Source organism: Rosa rugosa, chromosome 5 (genome assembly GCF_958449725.1).
Source record: "Rosa rugosa chromosome 5, drRosRugo1.1, whole genome shotgun sequence".
NCBI classification, from domain to species: Eukaryota; Viridiplantae; Streptophyta; class Magnoliopsida; order Rosales; family Rosaceae; genus Rosa; species Rosa rugosa.
In genome coordinates, this window is record NC_084824.1 from 23,872,721 (window position 1) to 23,890,886 (window position 18,166).

Below are 18,166 nucleotides of genomic sequence, written 5' to 3' on the forward strand. Positions count from 1 at the left end.
ACTTTGAGAAATTTGTAGGTACCAAAAAAAAAAATAATAATAAATTAGAGTATAGTTCAAAATCATCAATTGTTTGATAAGACTAACCTGAGGGGCTAGACAAATGTAGATACACGCATAATTAATGATATGAACTCTTAATATAATGTATTTTAGATAACTGTGTTGTTAGAATACTCACCCATAAATAATGAGAATGTATTATGCAAGGTTGAGGACAAACTTTGCAATTTAGATTCAGTTAGATGAACGTAATTACCTAGAAGCAGCTTCATATTCTAATAAAGGTCATTCCACTTAATGAACATATTATTTTTCCTTCATTTATAGATAAATTTTTTTTTGATTTATTGTATAATGATGTATTGATGTTTGATTCATGATTGACTTGCCAAATAGAAAAAAGAAAAAAGAAAAAGAATTGGAATTGCAAGGTAGCGTTAGGGTAATTTGTAAAAAAGAATTGAATTAAAGTAATAGAAAAATAGAGGAAGTGTGTGAATAGAGAAAATAGGTGTGTGAATAGCACCGATATATATATATATATATATATATCCTTCTATCTATGACAGGACCCACCCCGAATTTCCCCCTGAAATCCGAAGTGGCCCTGCGGGGCCCACCTTAGAAGAAATTCTACCAAAAAATTTGGCAGAACTTCCCCTAAAATTGACTACCCAAAACCTGTTGAAAGACACAAAGTACTTCAAACAAACCAACCTTATACTCCTGGAGCCACCTGCTCCCCAAATCACAACTTCAATTTCTCAAATAACAGTCTCAACCCAAAAACAATATTAATCCCACAGCTTATCAGAGCAATATTAATCTATTAGGTATCACAGAAAACAGAAATAGAATGAGTACGCGGAAGCAATGCTGTTGGCTATGCCTCGACTCCATGTACGCCCGACCTCAACTAATCTAGCCTGCAAACTGGGCATTTGAAACCGAAGGGCCCAGGGGAAAGTACATAAAAACGTTAGTGTGAGTGGACAAAAATAAATAATTGTAAAAAAACAGAAGAGTATATACTTTCCCACAATTATTTCATTAAAAACTTTCGATGCATGCAATAATTATGAAAACAAGCCACGAGAAGCTCCTCTCAAGAAATGGGGCTAGTCACAAATAACCATGAAGAAGAATATAAATTCCGATGCTCGAGAAATAGGACCAGCCCCGCTGGTTAAACGGAAATCGGACTAGCCCCGCTAGTCAAGAACAACAATAAGAGGATACGAGGAAGAGAGTTCACCATACGGGAATGGAGCCTCTCAGGCTCTACCTACCCTCGACTGCCACTCACACATAGATTGTGCGAGGAGGAGAACTAATAACCTCGACTGCCACCCACGTGAGGAGGAGAATAAGCTACCTCAACTGCCACTCACAAACACAAAGTAAGTGAGGAGGAGACCTAATCGAATGACCCGAGTATGGTGAGGAAAAACATTCAAAAACCAGTAAATCCATAAGGCTTCCCCATATTTCTCACGAGATAAAATGTAATCCAACGACGTGACCCCGCACGCCAAAACTTAAAATATATAAGTGAGAAAATAATAACGAAACGACGGCGTGTCCCACACGCCAAAAATATTCTCTAAAACATAATTGAAGACGCAATGAATAATATATAATAATTCCCTCGAGAAATCTCAATTCCAATGATATTCCAGAAAAAATCTTAAAATCGACGAATAAAATTATACTTTTAAATTCCGGAAATACTTCGGAAGATAATTCGTCGAAAATCGCATGAATCATAAATTCAAATAATGATCATATATCGGATATAAACACAAAAAGCTTAGTATCCACGAAATATATCACAAATCCATTTCTTAAATCATAGTTGAGAATAACTCATAATTAATCTTCAAAAATTTAATCGTATTCCCGAAAACAAGTAAATCAAATTCCGAGCATAATAAATTCGTATCCGAAATTTATATGGAAAAACAATCTCAAAATTATAATCCAAGACAAAATATTATGCTCGATAATAAAATGATAAATAAATTATTATTTCAGGAAAATAAATGCATGCATCATTCTTAAAAATAAAAGTCCACTCACAGTACTATTTAGGCAACCACGCATAAGAGCTCCTTCACCCAGTAGTAATTTGATACGTCACCCTGAGAAATTAAAATCCGCAAACGAATGAATATTGGATGGAAATTAAATTTACGATAAATAGGAATTGAATTTAGATCCACTCCTCTATGTCCAAAGCCTTCAATTCTCATTGGATTCCTTCCAAATTTCACCAAAATCACAAATACAAACTCTTCATCATTTATGTGATCAAACTAGCTAAAAACATATATTAAGTCACTGTTCACCCACCGCACTGTTCACTCGGCGGCACTGTTCACTCGTCGGCCAACTCCTCCGATGGTCACCAAATTTTGACAGCGGCTTCATCTCAACATCCTTAACACTTCTTTCAACTACCACCAAGCCAGAAAACAACAAGAACTACCTCAACAATTAAGAAAACAGTAAACCCCAATTTGTGAATAGTGGCCGGATTTCAATCTCAAAAATCCTCCAATAAATCTATGCAATATTATACTCAAAAGAAAACCCATGAGGTAAGGAAGAGATTGATACCATTTTTGCTGCCGGAAATTGCCGGAATCCGCACCGGAAGATCTCTTTCTTTCTTTCTTTCTTTCTCTCTCTCTCTCTCTTTCTCTCTTTTTTCTTTCTGGTTTCTGTCGTGGATGGGGAGAATGGCTGGAAATGGGGCTGATCAGCCCTATAATTAAGGTGTGATGAAATGACCAAAATACCCCTCACACAAAAATACTCATAACTTTGGCATTCAAACTCCAATTTATACGTACCACATATGCACGCGCTCGGTTTAATGTCCTCTACAATTTTCATGAAGAAAATTTTCTCAAATTTTGACCCGAACTAAAAGTCAACTTTTAGGGCCACTAAAAGTACCGAAACGACAGTAAAAGTGAAAGTAATTGCCGTTTACCGGGCAAATAACTAGTAAACTGGTATTTTAAGATACGGGACGTAACAATCTAATAAGGGATTTATTTTCTAGTCATTTTAATTATCGTTTGTGGGACTCACTTTTCGACTGTATATCTCGACCGCTCAGTATTTTGGTCTCCATAAGTAAATCACCTTTGTAAAGTTGCGACCAAATTGAAAATCGTTAAGGTATTCAACTTGATCAAATCAATGGACGTACCAAATTTGTCCAACCTAAACAGTTCATGTTCATAATGATAAATAATAATTATGGATGCCAACAATTTGATTTAGCTGAAAATTTGCAAAACTGATCTACTCATGCAAACCTAAAAACTGAATGGTCGAAATACCGATAAACATTCCGATGACAAAAAAAATAATCTCTTATTAGAAAGGCTCTGTATATCTTAATTTTCTTTTATATTGTTTATTTAATGTTAATATATCACTATGATAAGAGCAACTCTAACAGATTCCCTATAATTTTTGTATTATAGGGAGGCAAAAGTCAAAATTTTAAGTAATTTTTCTTCTCTAACTCCAACAGATTCCCTATTTTACAGCTATCTCTAAAATCTTCATAATTCTTCCTTAAAATTTTAGAGATTGTTGTAAATTTAGGGAATTTTATTTTCATTTCCTCACTATCCCTAAAATAGAGATAGTTATAGAGAATCTGTTGGAGCAAAAGATGCTCATTTTTCCCTAAAATCGAGAAAAATCAAAATATAGGGAAGCTGTTGGAGTTGCTATGAGACTGGTATATATAGTTTATTTCTTATTCAAAGAAGGGAATTGCAAACAATTAAAAAATGATAATGAGAGTTCAGTTGCACTTCACAAACCCTAGTCGTTATAGGTTAGTGACTTCAACGCTGATCCTCTAAGACGGTAGCAATCTCATCCTCTACAATCGAATTGGCCAATGCGAGGCAAAGCACGCAAGAAGATTTTGGCCTTCACATAGAATTCTCAGGGTGGTCTCCCTCCCAGATGGATCTTCAAGCCTTCTATGGTAGTGTCTCCACTAGTTGCTGATGTTAGATCCCTCTCATGAGCGTCAAGGGTGGGCACAAAGACCCAGTGATGTTTTATGACTGGAGAAGGACAAGTCTATGTGCGGATATGCATTTACTAGCCTGGTTCTGACCAAGTTTAGTGACGGTTGGCTCAAGTTTTACTTTTATGAAGCTTCTAGGATGATGTCAAGATGGAGAAAGTTCTCTTTCAATGATTTGGTTCAAATCGGTTTGATGCTTGGTAGCTTGCTGGACTAACCTTGTTCAAAGCTCCTTGGTATTATGATGGCGGTGTTGTGTAGAGGAGGTCCATTGCTGCAACTATAGGGAGATCGATATCATTAAATTTGCACTGGTGATGATGGTTTGTAGGTGGTTCAGGTTGCCAGACTGGCTTTGCTGGTCTAGCTAGGGATGGCAAAAATCCCCATCGGGTAGGGTACCGATCGGGTATTCAACCCTAACAGGGAGAAATGCAGGGGAAATTGGGTAATGGGGATGGGGATCCCCCGTATTCGAATTCTAAAATTGGGTACAGGGCAGGGATGATATTTTGTTCTCTATCCCCCTACCCACCCAATAAGAATTATCTGAAATGTGTGTGTGTGTGTGTGTGTATTATTATTACTATTATATATATATATATATATATATATGTGTGTGTGTGTGTGTGTGTGTATATATGTATATATATATGTGTGTGTGTGTGTATATATATATATATATACAGATCCTATCCAGAGCGAGGCCTCGCTCTGAAATTAAAGTGCGAGGTTGGAGTTTAGGGTCACTTTTCGGTCGCATATCCACATCTCGACCGTTCAGTTTTTAGGTACTAATATATAGATCATCTCTGCAAAATTTCAGCTAAATTGATAGTCGTTAAGGCATTGATAACTGCCTTCAAGCTAGTACGGTTCAGGTTTGACAGATTCAGTTCATCCATTGGTTTAAGCGAGTTAGATACCTTAGAGATCAGCAATTTGGCTGAAAGTTTGCAGAGATGATCTATATATCAGTATCTAAAAACTGAACGGTCGAGATGTGGATATGCGACCGAAAAGTGACCCTAAACTCCAACCTCGCACTTTAATTTCAGAGCGAGGCCTCGCTCTGGATAGGATTATGTGTATATATGTGTATATGTGTATTTTTCTTTTTTGATATTTTTATAAATAAATATTTATGTAAACTTCATCTTTTTGTCAATATTTAAATTCTGTTAATAAATATGTTCAAAAAAAGGAAGATTATTTTAATAAAAGATCTTCTTCTTTTTTTAGTTGAAAATGTCACACTTTTATAAAGTTCAGCAAGCAGTACAATAACGACTTGCCCATAGGGCCGTCAGAAGAAGCCATTACATAGAGCACACTACACTAGCACACCCCTCACACCAGCGTACTACTCAGCACACCCACCTTTTAGTATTAAGCTCACACAAAGAAAAATTAGAGCTCTGAAGAAAAGTAAAAAAGACAACAGAGCCCCAATCTTTCTCCGCGTTCTTTCCGCTCAAGCCAAGAAAAATACAGACCCACCCTCTTTGTGGACAAAGAGAGAAAGGCCCACTACTAAATTAAAAAATAAAAACATATATAGGCCAACAATGAACCCAAAGGCCAACAGAAATTGACCATATCCAAGGCCCAACTTCCGCAAACCCTAGAGGAGAAGACAGCCCTGGTGTTGCCGCCGCCACCTCCATGTGGGCCCAAAACCTAGCACTGCCGCTACCACCACCCTCTGGGAAACCCCCGCCAACGCCATGGAAACTACTGCTCCCATGGAAACCACTACCGCCGTCGAGGACCAAACCTGCACCAGATCGCGGCCAACCTTGTCCTGGCCAGCAGCGGTGATGTCAGCCTCATCCCTGTCAACGCCTTTGTAGGGAGAATTCCACGACCAGTGCCCTGATTTATCACAGCTTCTGTCCAACGGAGAAGCACGAACCGGATCCCGCCAGTCCCCGTCACCAATCACCGATTGCCAACCAGCCTCAGATGCCTTCGACCAAGGCGCCCCAAGCATCAAAACTCCTCTGATCCTCTCAACTAGAGGATCACTGATCTGAAAATTCAACTCCAAACCGGACTCCCAAACGCCAGCCCCGCTCACAGTCAAAAGCAAGAGACCACAGTTTATGAACACGAGGAAACGCCGAGCAAGCCCGCTATCCACCCCGAGGAAAAGACGAGAGAGAGGTGAAAAACCTTGCTCAATCGCAAGTACAAGACCGCCGCTAACAAGCCGCCGCCAAGAAAACCCTCTAGCGAGGGTCAGAGAAGAAAACATAAGCTAGATTCAATTACATCCTTGATTTCTTCCTTGCTTTATTAGTAATAATGTTAATACTATTTTAATAAAAGATCTTTATCAACATGTCAATTTTCCTTGATTGAAATAAGAAATTTATTTTATTTTGAGGTTTGATTTTGAACTTCATATTTTACAATCCATAATTATTTGCATGAATTTTTATTTAATAAATTAGTAATATTGTTAACGGAGATTGAGGCGGGTACGGGGACCTAATCTCCAATGGAGAGGGGGATAGGGAATCCCTAGTATCTTATTACGAGGATTGGGGCGGGTAAAGGGATGGGGAATGAAGTCAGGTATGGTGATGGTAATTTAATCCCCTTTGTCCCTCTCCATTGTCATTCCTATGCTGGTCGATGACTAGCCGGATGCTGCTGCTTATGCTTGGGTTTTCTGGGTGGTTCACTTTACTTGGGCTAGGGTTGTGCCTATTGGGCCTAACTTTTGTCCCAAGTACATTCTTTGCTTGATTCCCTCCCAAGTCCCTAATAAAAATTATCTGAAATTTCCCATGCCCATTAGAAATTAGGCCTCCAAATCCGCCACAATCTCCAATGGAGAATACCCAATAAGAATACGATTAATCAATCTTTTTCTTTATTCTCTTATTAAAAATTAAAATGAAAGCAGTGTAAATTCCTACTGAAAAAAATTAAAAAATACAAACTAAAACAATTTTTATTTTTTTATTTTGTCATCACAATCTTACACCCAAAAAAAAAAACCACAAAAACATAATGCACATTAATAAAAATATATATTCTCTAATTCAAAAAGATTTACTATTGAAGCAAGTTTGGAGATCTGGATCACAGAATCATCCATGATATAAGAAAATAAGGATCAATGATTTTCATCCCAATTCCCTGTTTTCCCCGAATTCCTCCCGACCTCCCCCATTAGGTTCGGAGATTCATTGTCATGACGTCACCAGCCGCTACCACAGAGGAACCCTAACCCAGCCACCAATAACTTACTAAACCCAGATGGCCAGATATTGTGTGGGTTTAGTTGAGTGTTCTTCAGCAGATTCTTGGTATTGCCTAGATTCATTCCCTTAAGATATGTTATTGTGTTTTTTTTTTTTGGGTCCGACCCCTTGAACATGTTAAACCATGACATTGTTTCTTATATGTTGATTACAGATGCCCATGCACTTGGGGTGATCAGGAACTTCAGGTTCAAGCATGATATTAGCTATTTCCAGATACTGAATACTGGCAATTAGCTGTGGATACACTCTATTTCACAATCCACGCTCCATGTTTCCTTGTATAGTATCTTAACATTACATTTTCACAATTCCAACAAACCAAAGATAAAACTTCAAATACTAAAACAAGAAACATGGAGTACGGCTTGTGAAATGAAGAGTGAATTTCACTCTCCTTTGATAAATCAACTCATTACACTGGAGTGGACCGTTGGATTAGAGTAATAAATAAATAAATTAAAAAAAAAAAAGTGTGGCAGAGTTGTTCCTGATCCATGAACCAAAGTTACCAAACAGCCAAGGGCAAAGTTTATAATCTACAATTAAGTAAGGTTTTTTATATTCATAGGTATAACATGCCATATCATAATTAAAAAGGAAAAAAGAAAAAAGATTATGAGATTCACCAGCCCCAGGTTCCCAAATCAAACCATGGGTTTAAGATGAATAACAAGATGACACTGCCAATGAATCTGGCCATGTAGCCATATAAATCATGTCTAATATGAATCTTCAGATCTCACCAACCCACATGTAATGTGCACAACAGTAACCGCAGCTTACTCTAGTTCTTTGTGTAGCAGCATCAATACAGGAATCACAAGTTTAAGATGACATATGACAAAAAGTCAAATCTACAGTAAAAATGGTAAATGTCCTTAACTATATGCAAAGTTAAAAGTTAATACTAAGACTAGGGGAGAGAAAAAAACTGATACTGGTTAGCATTCTTTCACACTGCCATTGCAAGCATGAAAGAAGGGCAGCCGTTTTCTGCAATTGCTGTAGCTGAAGACCTATTTTGCACTACCAGATCTCTTTCTCAACAAACTTTACCTCTATCTGTTTGTCACAGTACAGTCAACTCTCTCTCTATCCAGTATGTTGAGCTAATGTAAAGTCATGGCTGAGTTAATGCCAAAGACGGGAATAATCCTAGTAGCAAAGCATAAGATCCTACTTTACATGTACTAGCATATGCTCATCTCATGGATGAGTTTAGAAGCAGGAGCATCTGAGGACCAAAGTTTATAAGGCTAATGTTACATGTCTAAGGTGTGCTCATCTTGATATGCCCTGCATGCCAAGTCAGTACCGCACAGACTGAAACACAGCTGAATCATTTGAATGCATGCACAGAGACAATTGAAGCATCAAAACATCCAGCATTCACATTGTATCTGGCTCAAAAATTCTTAGATTAACTAGGTTGTTGTTACAGGTAAGATCCCCTCTACTTTCCAAAAAGAATCTCCATCTTTCTCTTGCTTTATAAGATAAGACATACCTTCTCACAACGTACAAGATGATTAATCTCCAGTTCATGTCAATCACATCCTACTCCACATACTTTGGAGTGTCCATAGTACATGATATGCATCAGACTGTCAGCATAACATGGCATGATTTGGATGTGCAATTTTACAAGGTTCCCTGTGGTCAAATGTGCATCTACAAAATGCTCCTACAGCTAACCGATTGAAGGATAACAAGCCTTACTAACCACTATAGAGCTCCTTGCTCTATTCATTAGTCATTCAGAGCAGACCTTACACATGGACAGACATCTGACACTAAAAGATGATTGTGTTTTATCCTTCTTTTGATCATATGTTCAATCTTCCTACTCTTTCAGAACAATACTAATCCAACTCAAACATTTAGAAGATAATATCCGAAGCTACATAAAGAAAATAAAAAGAACGAGAGAAATTAACATGGTTAGCCTATGGTCAATCAACCATTGAGCTAAGAACAAGGGACTATGCTCCAACAATACATGAATCACCATAACGCGATAACTGTATCAAACATTGAGCACACACATAAAAAATAAGCCAAAAACCATCTCCATAATGACGTGGTCAATGAAGGACTAATCAGAACTTGTTGAGCTTATATATCAAGCTGAGACCACAATATCAGCCATTGATCTATCTAAACTCTAAAGTCTTCATCTTAAGTTCTAATGACACCTCAATAAACATCTACATAATTCAAATCAATCTTCTGAAATTTCATATAGGCATCCTCAAACTTTAAAACATCAGCTAAATTTGATTATTTTGAATCGAAGTACACAAACCCACAAAGGCTTTTATGTTATACCAACATCAATAATTAGGAAATAGGTATTATTCAGACATCAGTAATTGAAAAATTAATCACACACCATTACCAATAAGAAAAACAAATCATGGAAATCACAAGAACCACAAATCAAGCCAAAAACCAAGCGTCCCAAATGAGGCAACTCTTTTATTTGGTATTATTTGCTTTTACCTCCAGAGGAGGAGTTAGCTCCGGCAGCCCCTGCACCCTTATCAGCCTTCTTGGCCAGCTTTTCTTGAAGTGCTTTGGCATCCCTGCCATCAAAAATTTTCAAAAACACAAAACAAAGATTTACAAACTGGGTTTTCTTAACACTATAATTAAAACAAAAACCCAAAAAGAAAAAAAGAAAAAGCAATAAACTTGGACCTCTCTCGGCGCTGTTCTGGGGTCAAGCCATCGTCTTTGTTCTTGCTGCCCTTGCCGCCCCGAGCCTGAGCTCTCTCCCGATCCTTCTCTCTCTGGTTACCGCGTGATCAAATCTCAGATTAAAGAAAACACATAGAAAAAGACCATGACTTTGAACCCTGATTGTGAATCAAACACCATACTTGAACAGAATTTGAAGTACTGAAAAACACCAGAGTTATGAGATCAAACAGAAATTGTGAATCAAATCAAAAGACATTGAGAAAGGATATGAGTCATGATTTGCGTTGGAGTGCCGAAGCCCAAGAGAAGTCAGAAGGCGAGGAGAGAGAGAGAGACAGAAGGAGTCAATTGGGAAAGAGATGAGATTTAGGTTCCGAGTTGTAAGCTGACTGCCCCAATCTGCACCGACCAATGTTTAGTTTTTTGTCTAGTTGGACCTTGCCATTGTATAATATAATGTTTTTATGCGACTTGGAATCGGATTTTATCTATTTATTTTGATAAATCAATGTTAGGTTTTTTTTTTTTTTTTTTTTTTAATAAAGGGAGACATCTCATTAACCACTTGGTGTGGCAAGGTTCCGAGTTGTAAGCTGACTGCCCCAAATTTGCACCAACCAATGTCTAGTTGGACTTGCCAATGGCAAATTTCAGTCTTTCTTCACACATGCTCTGCATGTGTAAGTATTTTTTTCTTCAGAAAATAAATATGAGAACGGTTATTATAGAGAAAAGATTGTGGGAGAGAAAAGTGGGTTGGAATTTTTTTTGTTTTTTTTTTAATAATATATTTTGTAAATGTCATAATTGTCCTTGTCATTTAATTAATTATTAAAGTTTTTTCATATTCTAGGGTCATTTCTGTCAAAAAAAATTATTTTGGCTAACAAACCATCTTCTCTTAATAATAACTAGTCTGCAATCAGCTCCTCTGCATGTGTAAGAAAAATTTTAATTGTAAAAAAAAAAAAAAAAGTTATCTGCAAAAGAAAATAGATTCAATGGGTAGTTATTGCAGAGAGAAAATAGTGGGAGAGAAAAGTGGAGGTTGTGGGATAATTTCTTTTCAATTTTCTTAATAAAATCTATTTTATAATTGTCTTATTTACCCTTGTGATTTAATTTATTGTCAAAGTTTTTTAATCTTTCAGGGTTAAATATATCAAAATTTTCAGTTTTGGCTAACAAAGCCTCTTCTCTTAATAATAGTATAGATATATATAAATAATGTTTTTACGTGAGTTGGAGTTGGATTTATCTATTTATTTTGATAAATCAATGTTATTTTTTTTGTTTTAAGGGGGCTCATTAACCAACCACTTGGTGTGGTAAGGTTGGTTGAGTGATATAGTATGAAACCCTCATGTCTAGCATTCGAGATCCAACTTCTATTAGTTTGTGGCCAGCAGGCTTGAGGGGCCTTTGGGTTCGTGCTCAATCGGCGGAAGCTTGGTCTGACTTTGGTAAGATACCATCGCAGACCTCGGCCCGAATACTGACTGAGTGGGTGTTACTAACTTGCTAACATAACCAAGGTGACTTGCAATAAAAAAATTACAAAAAAATAACAAGAGACCTAAAATTTATAAAGAGAATATTAATGCCACCTAAACCATATGATATTGGGCGATAAACGGTGGATATATGATGTCTCAAATTGCATCCCACCAATTTTTTTTCTTAACATAATTTCAAAACTTCAAAAAATCGGGTGTTCAAAAAATTTCCCAAAAGTTCTCACAGACTCCTCGAGCTTGCGGACTTTATTATGAACCTTTAGATTAGATATTTAACCTTAAAAAATTCAAAAAAAAAGTTCCCGAACAATTAAATAACCATCGAGATCGGACCTGTAACTGTATGTTAAATTTAACTTGTCGAGACGTTAATATCAATCTAAATGGCATTCTTCGTAATGAATTCAAGGGTTCACAATTTTGTTAATTCAATAAGCCCAAATGAAAGTATGTTGACCCAAACCAAATGGCCCAAATCGTGATCTTGACACCAAAGTAATCTTCGAAATCAATTTTTTCAACTTCAATTGCTTGTCAGTTTCTTATTGGAGAAAATCGTTGAAAATTAAAACCGACTTTTCTTTTAATTAAAACCGTTGAAAATTTCATATGCAATAGGTATATTATCAAAAATGGAATGTCCAGGAACAAAGGTTCCCTGATTATTGATTGAGGGTATGCAATTATTCATTTCTTAAAAAAAAAATACAAAAAAGAGGGTATGCATTTAATTTTTCCTTATTGTATCATAATCCTTATTGTATTTTTCTCATAATTAACATTGCAATTATATCTTCAAGGGCATTTGGGACCTCCTTCCTGGGTTTTCCAGTTGTTATAGCATGGACATTCTTCTTTGTGTCCATATGTGCCCGATGGGACACAGAGACATTTTTGACAACACATATTGCAAAAGAACAGACATGGATTCTTGTGTGAAGTTGCTGAACACCGAAAATCACACGCTCCCGCGCATTCTGAACAAAAACCAAAATAAAATTAATCACAATGTATATGTACTGGAATATAATTGAAACTATGGCTGATACACATTTTTCAATAAAACAAAACACTTTAAATTATCATGAGTTCCCTAGTATTGAGATATCGAGGTGGAAATAATAAATAAGTAAAAGTTCAAGTCACTAGTTACATACCTTCAGGTTTAAGCGATCCTTCTCCGCCTTGCTGTAAATATTCAAGAAACAAGTTAAATACACATGAGAGATCAAATTTATCATAAAAGTTCGAAAGGGGCACTAAGAATATAATCTTAGGAATAATAAAGTTATCATGTGGAAGAGTAATAGTAGATCATTTTTTCAGCCTTTTTGTTTGATCAAATTAACGGTAGTGGTTGTAATCGAGGGTTTGTGGGCTAGTTTGTAGATCCTTCTTTGTATATCGGGGAAAAAAATAGGGCGTGTACGTCTATATGCTTCCATGAGTCATTCAAAACGAACTTACAGGAACAATTTGAACAGCAGGAGCAGGACTTTGATCGATATCCCATTGAGCCTGCAATGAAAATTATGAACTTAATTAAACAGATAGAACCAGATAACTATGGATATAACCAGCTAGTTCATTGAAATGAGAGAGACAGTAGTTGAGAGACTACTACCAAAGTATTGATTGCGAAGGCAAGGATGACAAAGAAAGCAATGGAAATCCATGAGAGCCTAGCCATGTTTAATTTGTGTTTTCTTTTCTACCTTCAATCTAGTATGATAGGGACTCCAAAGTTAGGAAGATGATGCACTTACACTAGTTGGGTGAAGATATATATACTGTGTAAGATGAACTGCCACATTTAATGGGAGCCAAGTATATGGCAATTTCTTCAATTTTAAATATTCACCTATATAGTAAGGTATCTAGCCTATATTGGCATTTTCATATATATATAGGGTGGTGCTATTCATACACTCATTTTCTTTATTCACACACCCTCTCTATTTTTCTATTACTTTAATTCAATTATTTTTTACAAATTACCTTACCTACCCTTCCTTGTAATCTTGTTTCTTTTTCTTTTTTCTATTTGACAAGTTAATCATGAATCAAACATCAATACATCATGAATCATCAAAGAAATGTTAAGGAAATGTTACAAGATAACGAGTCACTTTAAAATACAAAACAGAAGTTAAAATGCTTAGGTTACTCTCTCTGAGAGGTGGGTGGAGGCCGTGGCTTCTTGGCGGCAGCTCTGCAAATTGGGCTGGAGGATATGGGATTTCCCTCTCATCTGGTCGATGGGGGATTGAAGGCGGCGGGGCTCCTCGTTGTCGGCTTCTCAAAATTTTGCTTCTTGTTTTCTTGTTTGGGGTCGTATGCTTTGGCAACAGTGATGGGAATTTCAGGCCGCACAAGGCAGCGGCGGTGGGATGTGTCCCTGGGCAATCTGGATCAATGAGGGTCCCGCGGTCTTGATGCTTGGTGGCGTCTGAGCAGGAAGATCTGGTGGTCGCAGCCGGTTGGGGTGCGAACTGGAGCTTCGGCCGGTGGCCTGGGGTGGATTCTCAACCTCTGTTGCTGGCAATCGAGGATTGCGACGGAGGTGGCGACGTCAACTACCTTGGACTGGGGTTGACTGTGGATTGGTGCGGCGAAGGTTACGGTGGCCTGCTGGGTCAGTTGTCGACCGATGTCGTTGAAGGGAGGAAGACTAATGATTGGCGACTGATGGCTGGCGTGTCCAAGTGGTTGGGTGGCCTCATCAATTCCAGCTGGGCTTGGTACTCTTTTGGGCTTCCATCTACTAGGGTTTCTTGTTTGGGTCTGGGCCTATTTCTGTGGGCTTGGATTTTATTTATTTTTTACTATTATTACGTTGTAAGGACTCCGTTTCCTCTGGGGAAGGAGTTCATAGGGTCTCTCTGAGAATATGTCGCCAAAAATGTCTGTAGCATCTGTGCCCCTTTGATTCTCATGGATGCTTTAGGGTAGTTTTGGCTGAGCTTCATGATCTTTAAAAAGGTTGAATTACTTAGGTAGTGACTCTTTTGACAGTCCCACAGGGATGGGTCATTATGTGTAATTTCGCTGATCAATGCAATGAGTTGACAATTCTCTAAAAAAAAAAAAACATCAATACATCATTATACAATAAATCAAATTTTTTTATTTTTTTTTACATGTAAGTGAAGGAAAAATAATACGTTTTTTAAGTGGAATAACTTGTATTATTAGACAAGAAATATGCTTCCCAATTAATTATGTTCATCTAACTGAATCTAAATTGAAAAGTTTGTCCTCAACCTTGCATAGTACATTCTTATTATTTATGGGTGAGTATTATTTCAATACAGTTATCTAAAATACATTATATTAAGAGTTCATACCATTGATTATGCGTGTGTCTACATTTGTCTAGCCTCTCAGGTTATTCTTATTCAAATGATTAATTTTGAACTATACTCCATTTTCTTTTGGTACATAGATGTTTTTTAAATTTGCATACTGCGTTTGAAAATGGCTTATTGTCAATCTATAAGGGATGAGAAACCCTAGTAAGCTAGGTGCAATATTGGTACCTGAGACAACAAGGGAGTAAAGCATGTGTCTTACTCCTTCTCCTTATATGAGGACAAACTTTGTAATTTAGATTTAGTTGGATGAACGTAATTACCTGGAAAACATATTCCTCGTCTAATAATACAGTCATTCCACTTAATGAACATATTATTTTTCCTTCATTTATAGATAGAAGAAAATTGATTTATTGCATAATGATGTTTGATTCATGATTGACTTGCTAAATAGATAAAAAGAAAAAAGAAAAAAAAATTGCAAGGGAGGCTAGTTAGGGTAATTTGTAAAAAAGAATTGAATTAAAGTAACAGAAAAATAGAAGAGGTGTGTGAATAGAGAAAATGAGTGTGTGAATAGCACCACATATATATATATATATATATACACACACACATATACATTCACAAAAATATTTAAGAAATGAAGAGATAGTATCAAGACAGGTGTCCCAGATATCATATTTTCTATAAGCACAAATTTTCCATATATTAGTCATTTTTCCACCACAAATTTTTAGCAAAAATAGATGTTGTCTATTCTCTTTGGAGGTTGTAAATGATTCACGAAAAGGAAAGTAATTCTTTTGTCTTTCCCATTGGAAGAGAAATGAAATTTTTAAAGAACTTTCCATTCCGATGTTTGGTAACACTAGGAAAGTTGTTAAAAAGTTTGTAATTAATGCAATAAAATAATGTTTTGTGAGTAATAAATGTAAAGAAAGAATGAGCTGGGAAAGTGATTCCTTTGGTGTTTGGAATGAACCACTTTCCCCTTTTTTTTTGAATCGAAATAGGTCATCCAATTTTATAAAGTTCAGCAAGCAGTACCAGTAACGACACACCCCTGAAGGGCCGACAGAAAGAGCCATCCTTGAGGACATACAAAGTACCTATTCTAAAAATTAAAAACAGAACCTCGCACCCCCGGGTACACCCACCTTTTAGAGCACAGTACACACCTTTATTTAAACAAAGCCTAGTAAACTCAGAAGCAGTTTAAGTAAATATAACAACCGAGCCCCTAGACTTTGAGACCTGCAGACAATTAAACAGTTGTGGTAGGAGATGAGGATGAGGATACCTCAACCCTCCCATCCACTTCTCCGCCCGTTGATGCCTCCACAATTTGAGCATGTTCCACATTACCAGCCACCTCATTCTCCACAGGAGTTTGGATATCTTTGTCACTCTCGCGCAGTCTCCACTTCTTAGCTTGCCTCCCCTGCATGTCCTTCGCAAGGGCCCTAGCACACTTAGGCCTGTTCTTACTGCCTTTAGGTCTGTCAAGTTTTTTCTTACGTGGGGAAACCTCCTGTTAATGTCTAAAAGTTCAGCGGTAGCTGAACCTTTGTTAACGCTGATCCGGTGGGCGGATCGATACTTGTGGTGTTCTCAAAGCTTCCGCTACCTGTCAAGTAAAATACAAAGGGCGTCAGAGGGAGACCGCGCTGAGCGGTCTTCAACTCTCCGATGCCTAAGTTAGTCAATGTATTTATGTTGACAAAGTAACAGTAGGTAAGTATTGAATGCGTAATTAATGAGGAGAGAGGAGAGAACCTTTTATAGGTGAGGAGGATGTTGATCTTCTCTTTGTTTTCGATGTGGGACTGATAAGCTTCAGTTCTCAGTAACGGAAGCTTCTGATGTCATCTTGGCACGGCGCGTGGCGGCGCGTCGCCGCTGATCTGGAGGTGATCCGACGTTGGGGCTGTAGTCCGCCTGGCGGTGTGTCTGCATGTCATTCCTTTGGTTGGAATTAGTACCTTTGGCGGTACAATGAGCGTGGCCCATTATAGTTAATTATGCTTGCAAATGTACATGTATGTACAAGTCCCCAGTCAAGGAGGGCAATCTTAGTTGGGGAGTTGCTCGGCGGTTTGAAGCGTTTTCTTCCACTAGACTTGCAGGAGCATAATTAGCGTCAGTGCGTTGTCAACCATGGATTTTGTGAGCAAACGCTTTATACCCTTTCGGGTGGGCCCCTGCTAGGCCCCTCAGGGAGTCCCCCACTCCCCGGCTAAGATAGACCTCCGGATGGTCGGCAAATTGTTCGTTGAGGGGGAGCTGCATGGAGCAGAGGGTGTTGGGTAGCGAACCCAATCTTAGTACCCGAGTGACGGGGGTCAACGTGCCTGATCAGGGCCGTCGTAGACTGTTGATAATTCCCCGTGTCCCGTAGGGACGGTCTGACCGTAACACCGCGTGGCGGTCGTTGTCATAGTGAAGCGTGGCCTCGGGATCCGCCACTGGCGGATATCCCCCCGCTGACTGCAGCAGGAAGCAGCGTCCAGTAGACATGCCTGGCGGTACTTTATTGAGCGATATTGCGCTGAACAAAGCACGCAGCCATTCTAGTCTAGAAAAGCATATTGTGGAGGCAACTTGGCAAGGCCGGAAAGGTGGCTTCCCGGCGACGAATTTGCGACTTCCGGATACAGTAGCGTAGCTTGAACATAGGGCTACAAGATGCAAGTAGCGGTTGGGCCTCACCATGGCTTGTGGGTGTCCCAAAGAGGGTGTTACTTATGCTTGGTGAGATAGCGAACTAGCCTTGCTAGTAGAGGTATCTACAAGTCCCCGAAGTCCCCAAGTAAGAGGAGCTTCTGATGTTATCTTGGCGCGGCGCGTGGCGGCTCGTCGGCGGTGATCTGGGGGTGATCCGCCGCTGAGGTTGAGAACTCAACAATTCTCCAAACCCTAACCCGTCTATGGACATCAAGGACCAGACGGATCCTTTGTTCTTCTTCCTTCCGGAACAAAGCGGTGTTGTCGAGTTTTATGACCCGACCTATAGTAGATCCAATCAGCATCAGAGCCGCCTTATTACGCAAGCCCACCGGCAGTCCTTTAACTGCCACCCATGTCTCCACCAAATTCAATGGGATCTCAGCCACCGATCCAATCCCATCATACGCCCCCAGAACCAGCAGAGTGTTCCTATAGAACCATGGCCCTCCATGCAGAACCCTATTTCGTTCAGCCTCAAGATCGAATCGAAAGACAAATCGATCCCCCTCTTCCTGGATTGATAATCCATTCTTTATCCTCCAAATGGTTGAGATAGTT

General features: G+C 38.4%; 2 protein-coding genes and 1 long non-coding RNA gene across 4 annotated transcripts; all 3 read right to left on the reverse strand.

The window, feature by feature from the left end:
• Positions 1–705: 705 nt before the first annotated feature.
• LOC133712086 (uncharacterized) lies at positions 706–2,738 on the reverse strand. Of its 2 annotated transcripts, none has more exons than XR_009847149.1 (4): positions 2,623–2,738; positions 2,356–2,459; positions 2,083–2,144; positions 706–936 (listed from the first exon to the last, which is right to left on the reverse strand). It is a non-coding gene; the product is annotated as an uncharacterized LOC133712086 (long non-coding RNA). The 2 variants fall into 2 exon arrangements; XR_009847148.1 differs by having other exon boundaries at positions 2,356–2,487; positions 2,623–2,731.
• A 6,857-nt stretch (positions 2,739–9,595) lies between these two features.
• LOC133712943 (uncharacterized) lies at positions 9,596–10,477 on the reverse strand. The gene is made up of 3 exons (XM_062139054.1): positions 10,317–10,477; positions 10,045–10,147; positions 9,596–9,929 (listed from the first exon to the last, which is right to left on the reverse strand). The coding sequence occupies exons 1-3, from the start codon at positions 10,321–10,323 to the stop codon at positions 9,833–9,835; spliced, it is 207 nt and encodes a 68-aa protein (XP_061995038.1). The 5' UTR covers positions 10,324–10,477; the 3' UTR covers positions 9,596–9,832.
• Positions 10,478–12,359: 1,882 nt separating this feature from the next.
• On the reverse strand, positions 12,360–13,254 carry LOC133707986 (gibberellin-regulated protein 12-like). Its single transcript, XM_062133439.1, has 3 exons — positions 13,186–13,254; positions 12,722–12,752; positions 12,360–12,541 (listed from the first exon to the last, which is right to left on the reverse strand). Exons 1-3 carry the CDS (start codon positions 13,252–13,254, stop codon positions 12,360–12,362), a joined length of 282 nt encoding a protein of 93 aa, XP_061989423.1.
• Positions 13,255–18,166: the final 4,912 nt, after the last annotated feature.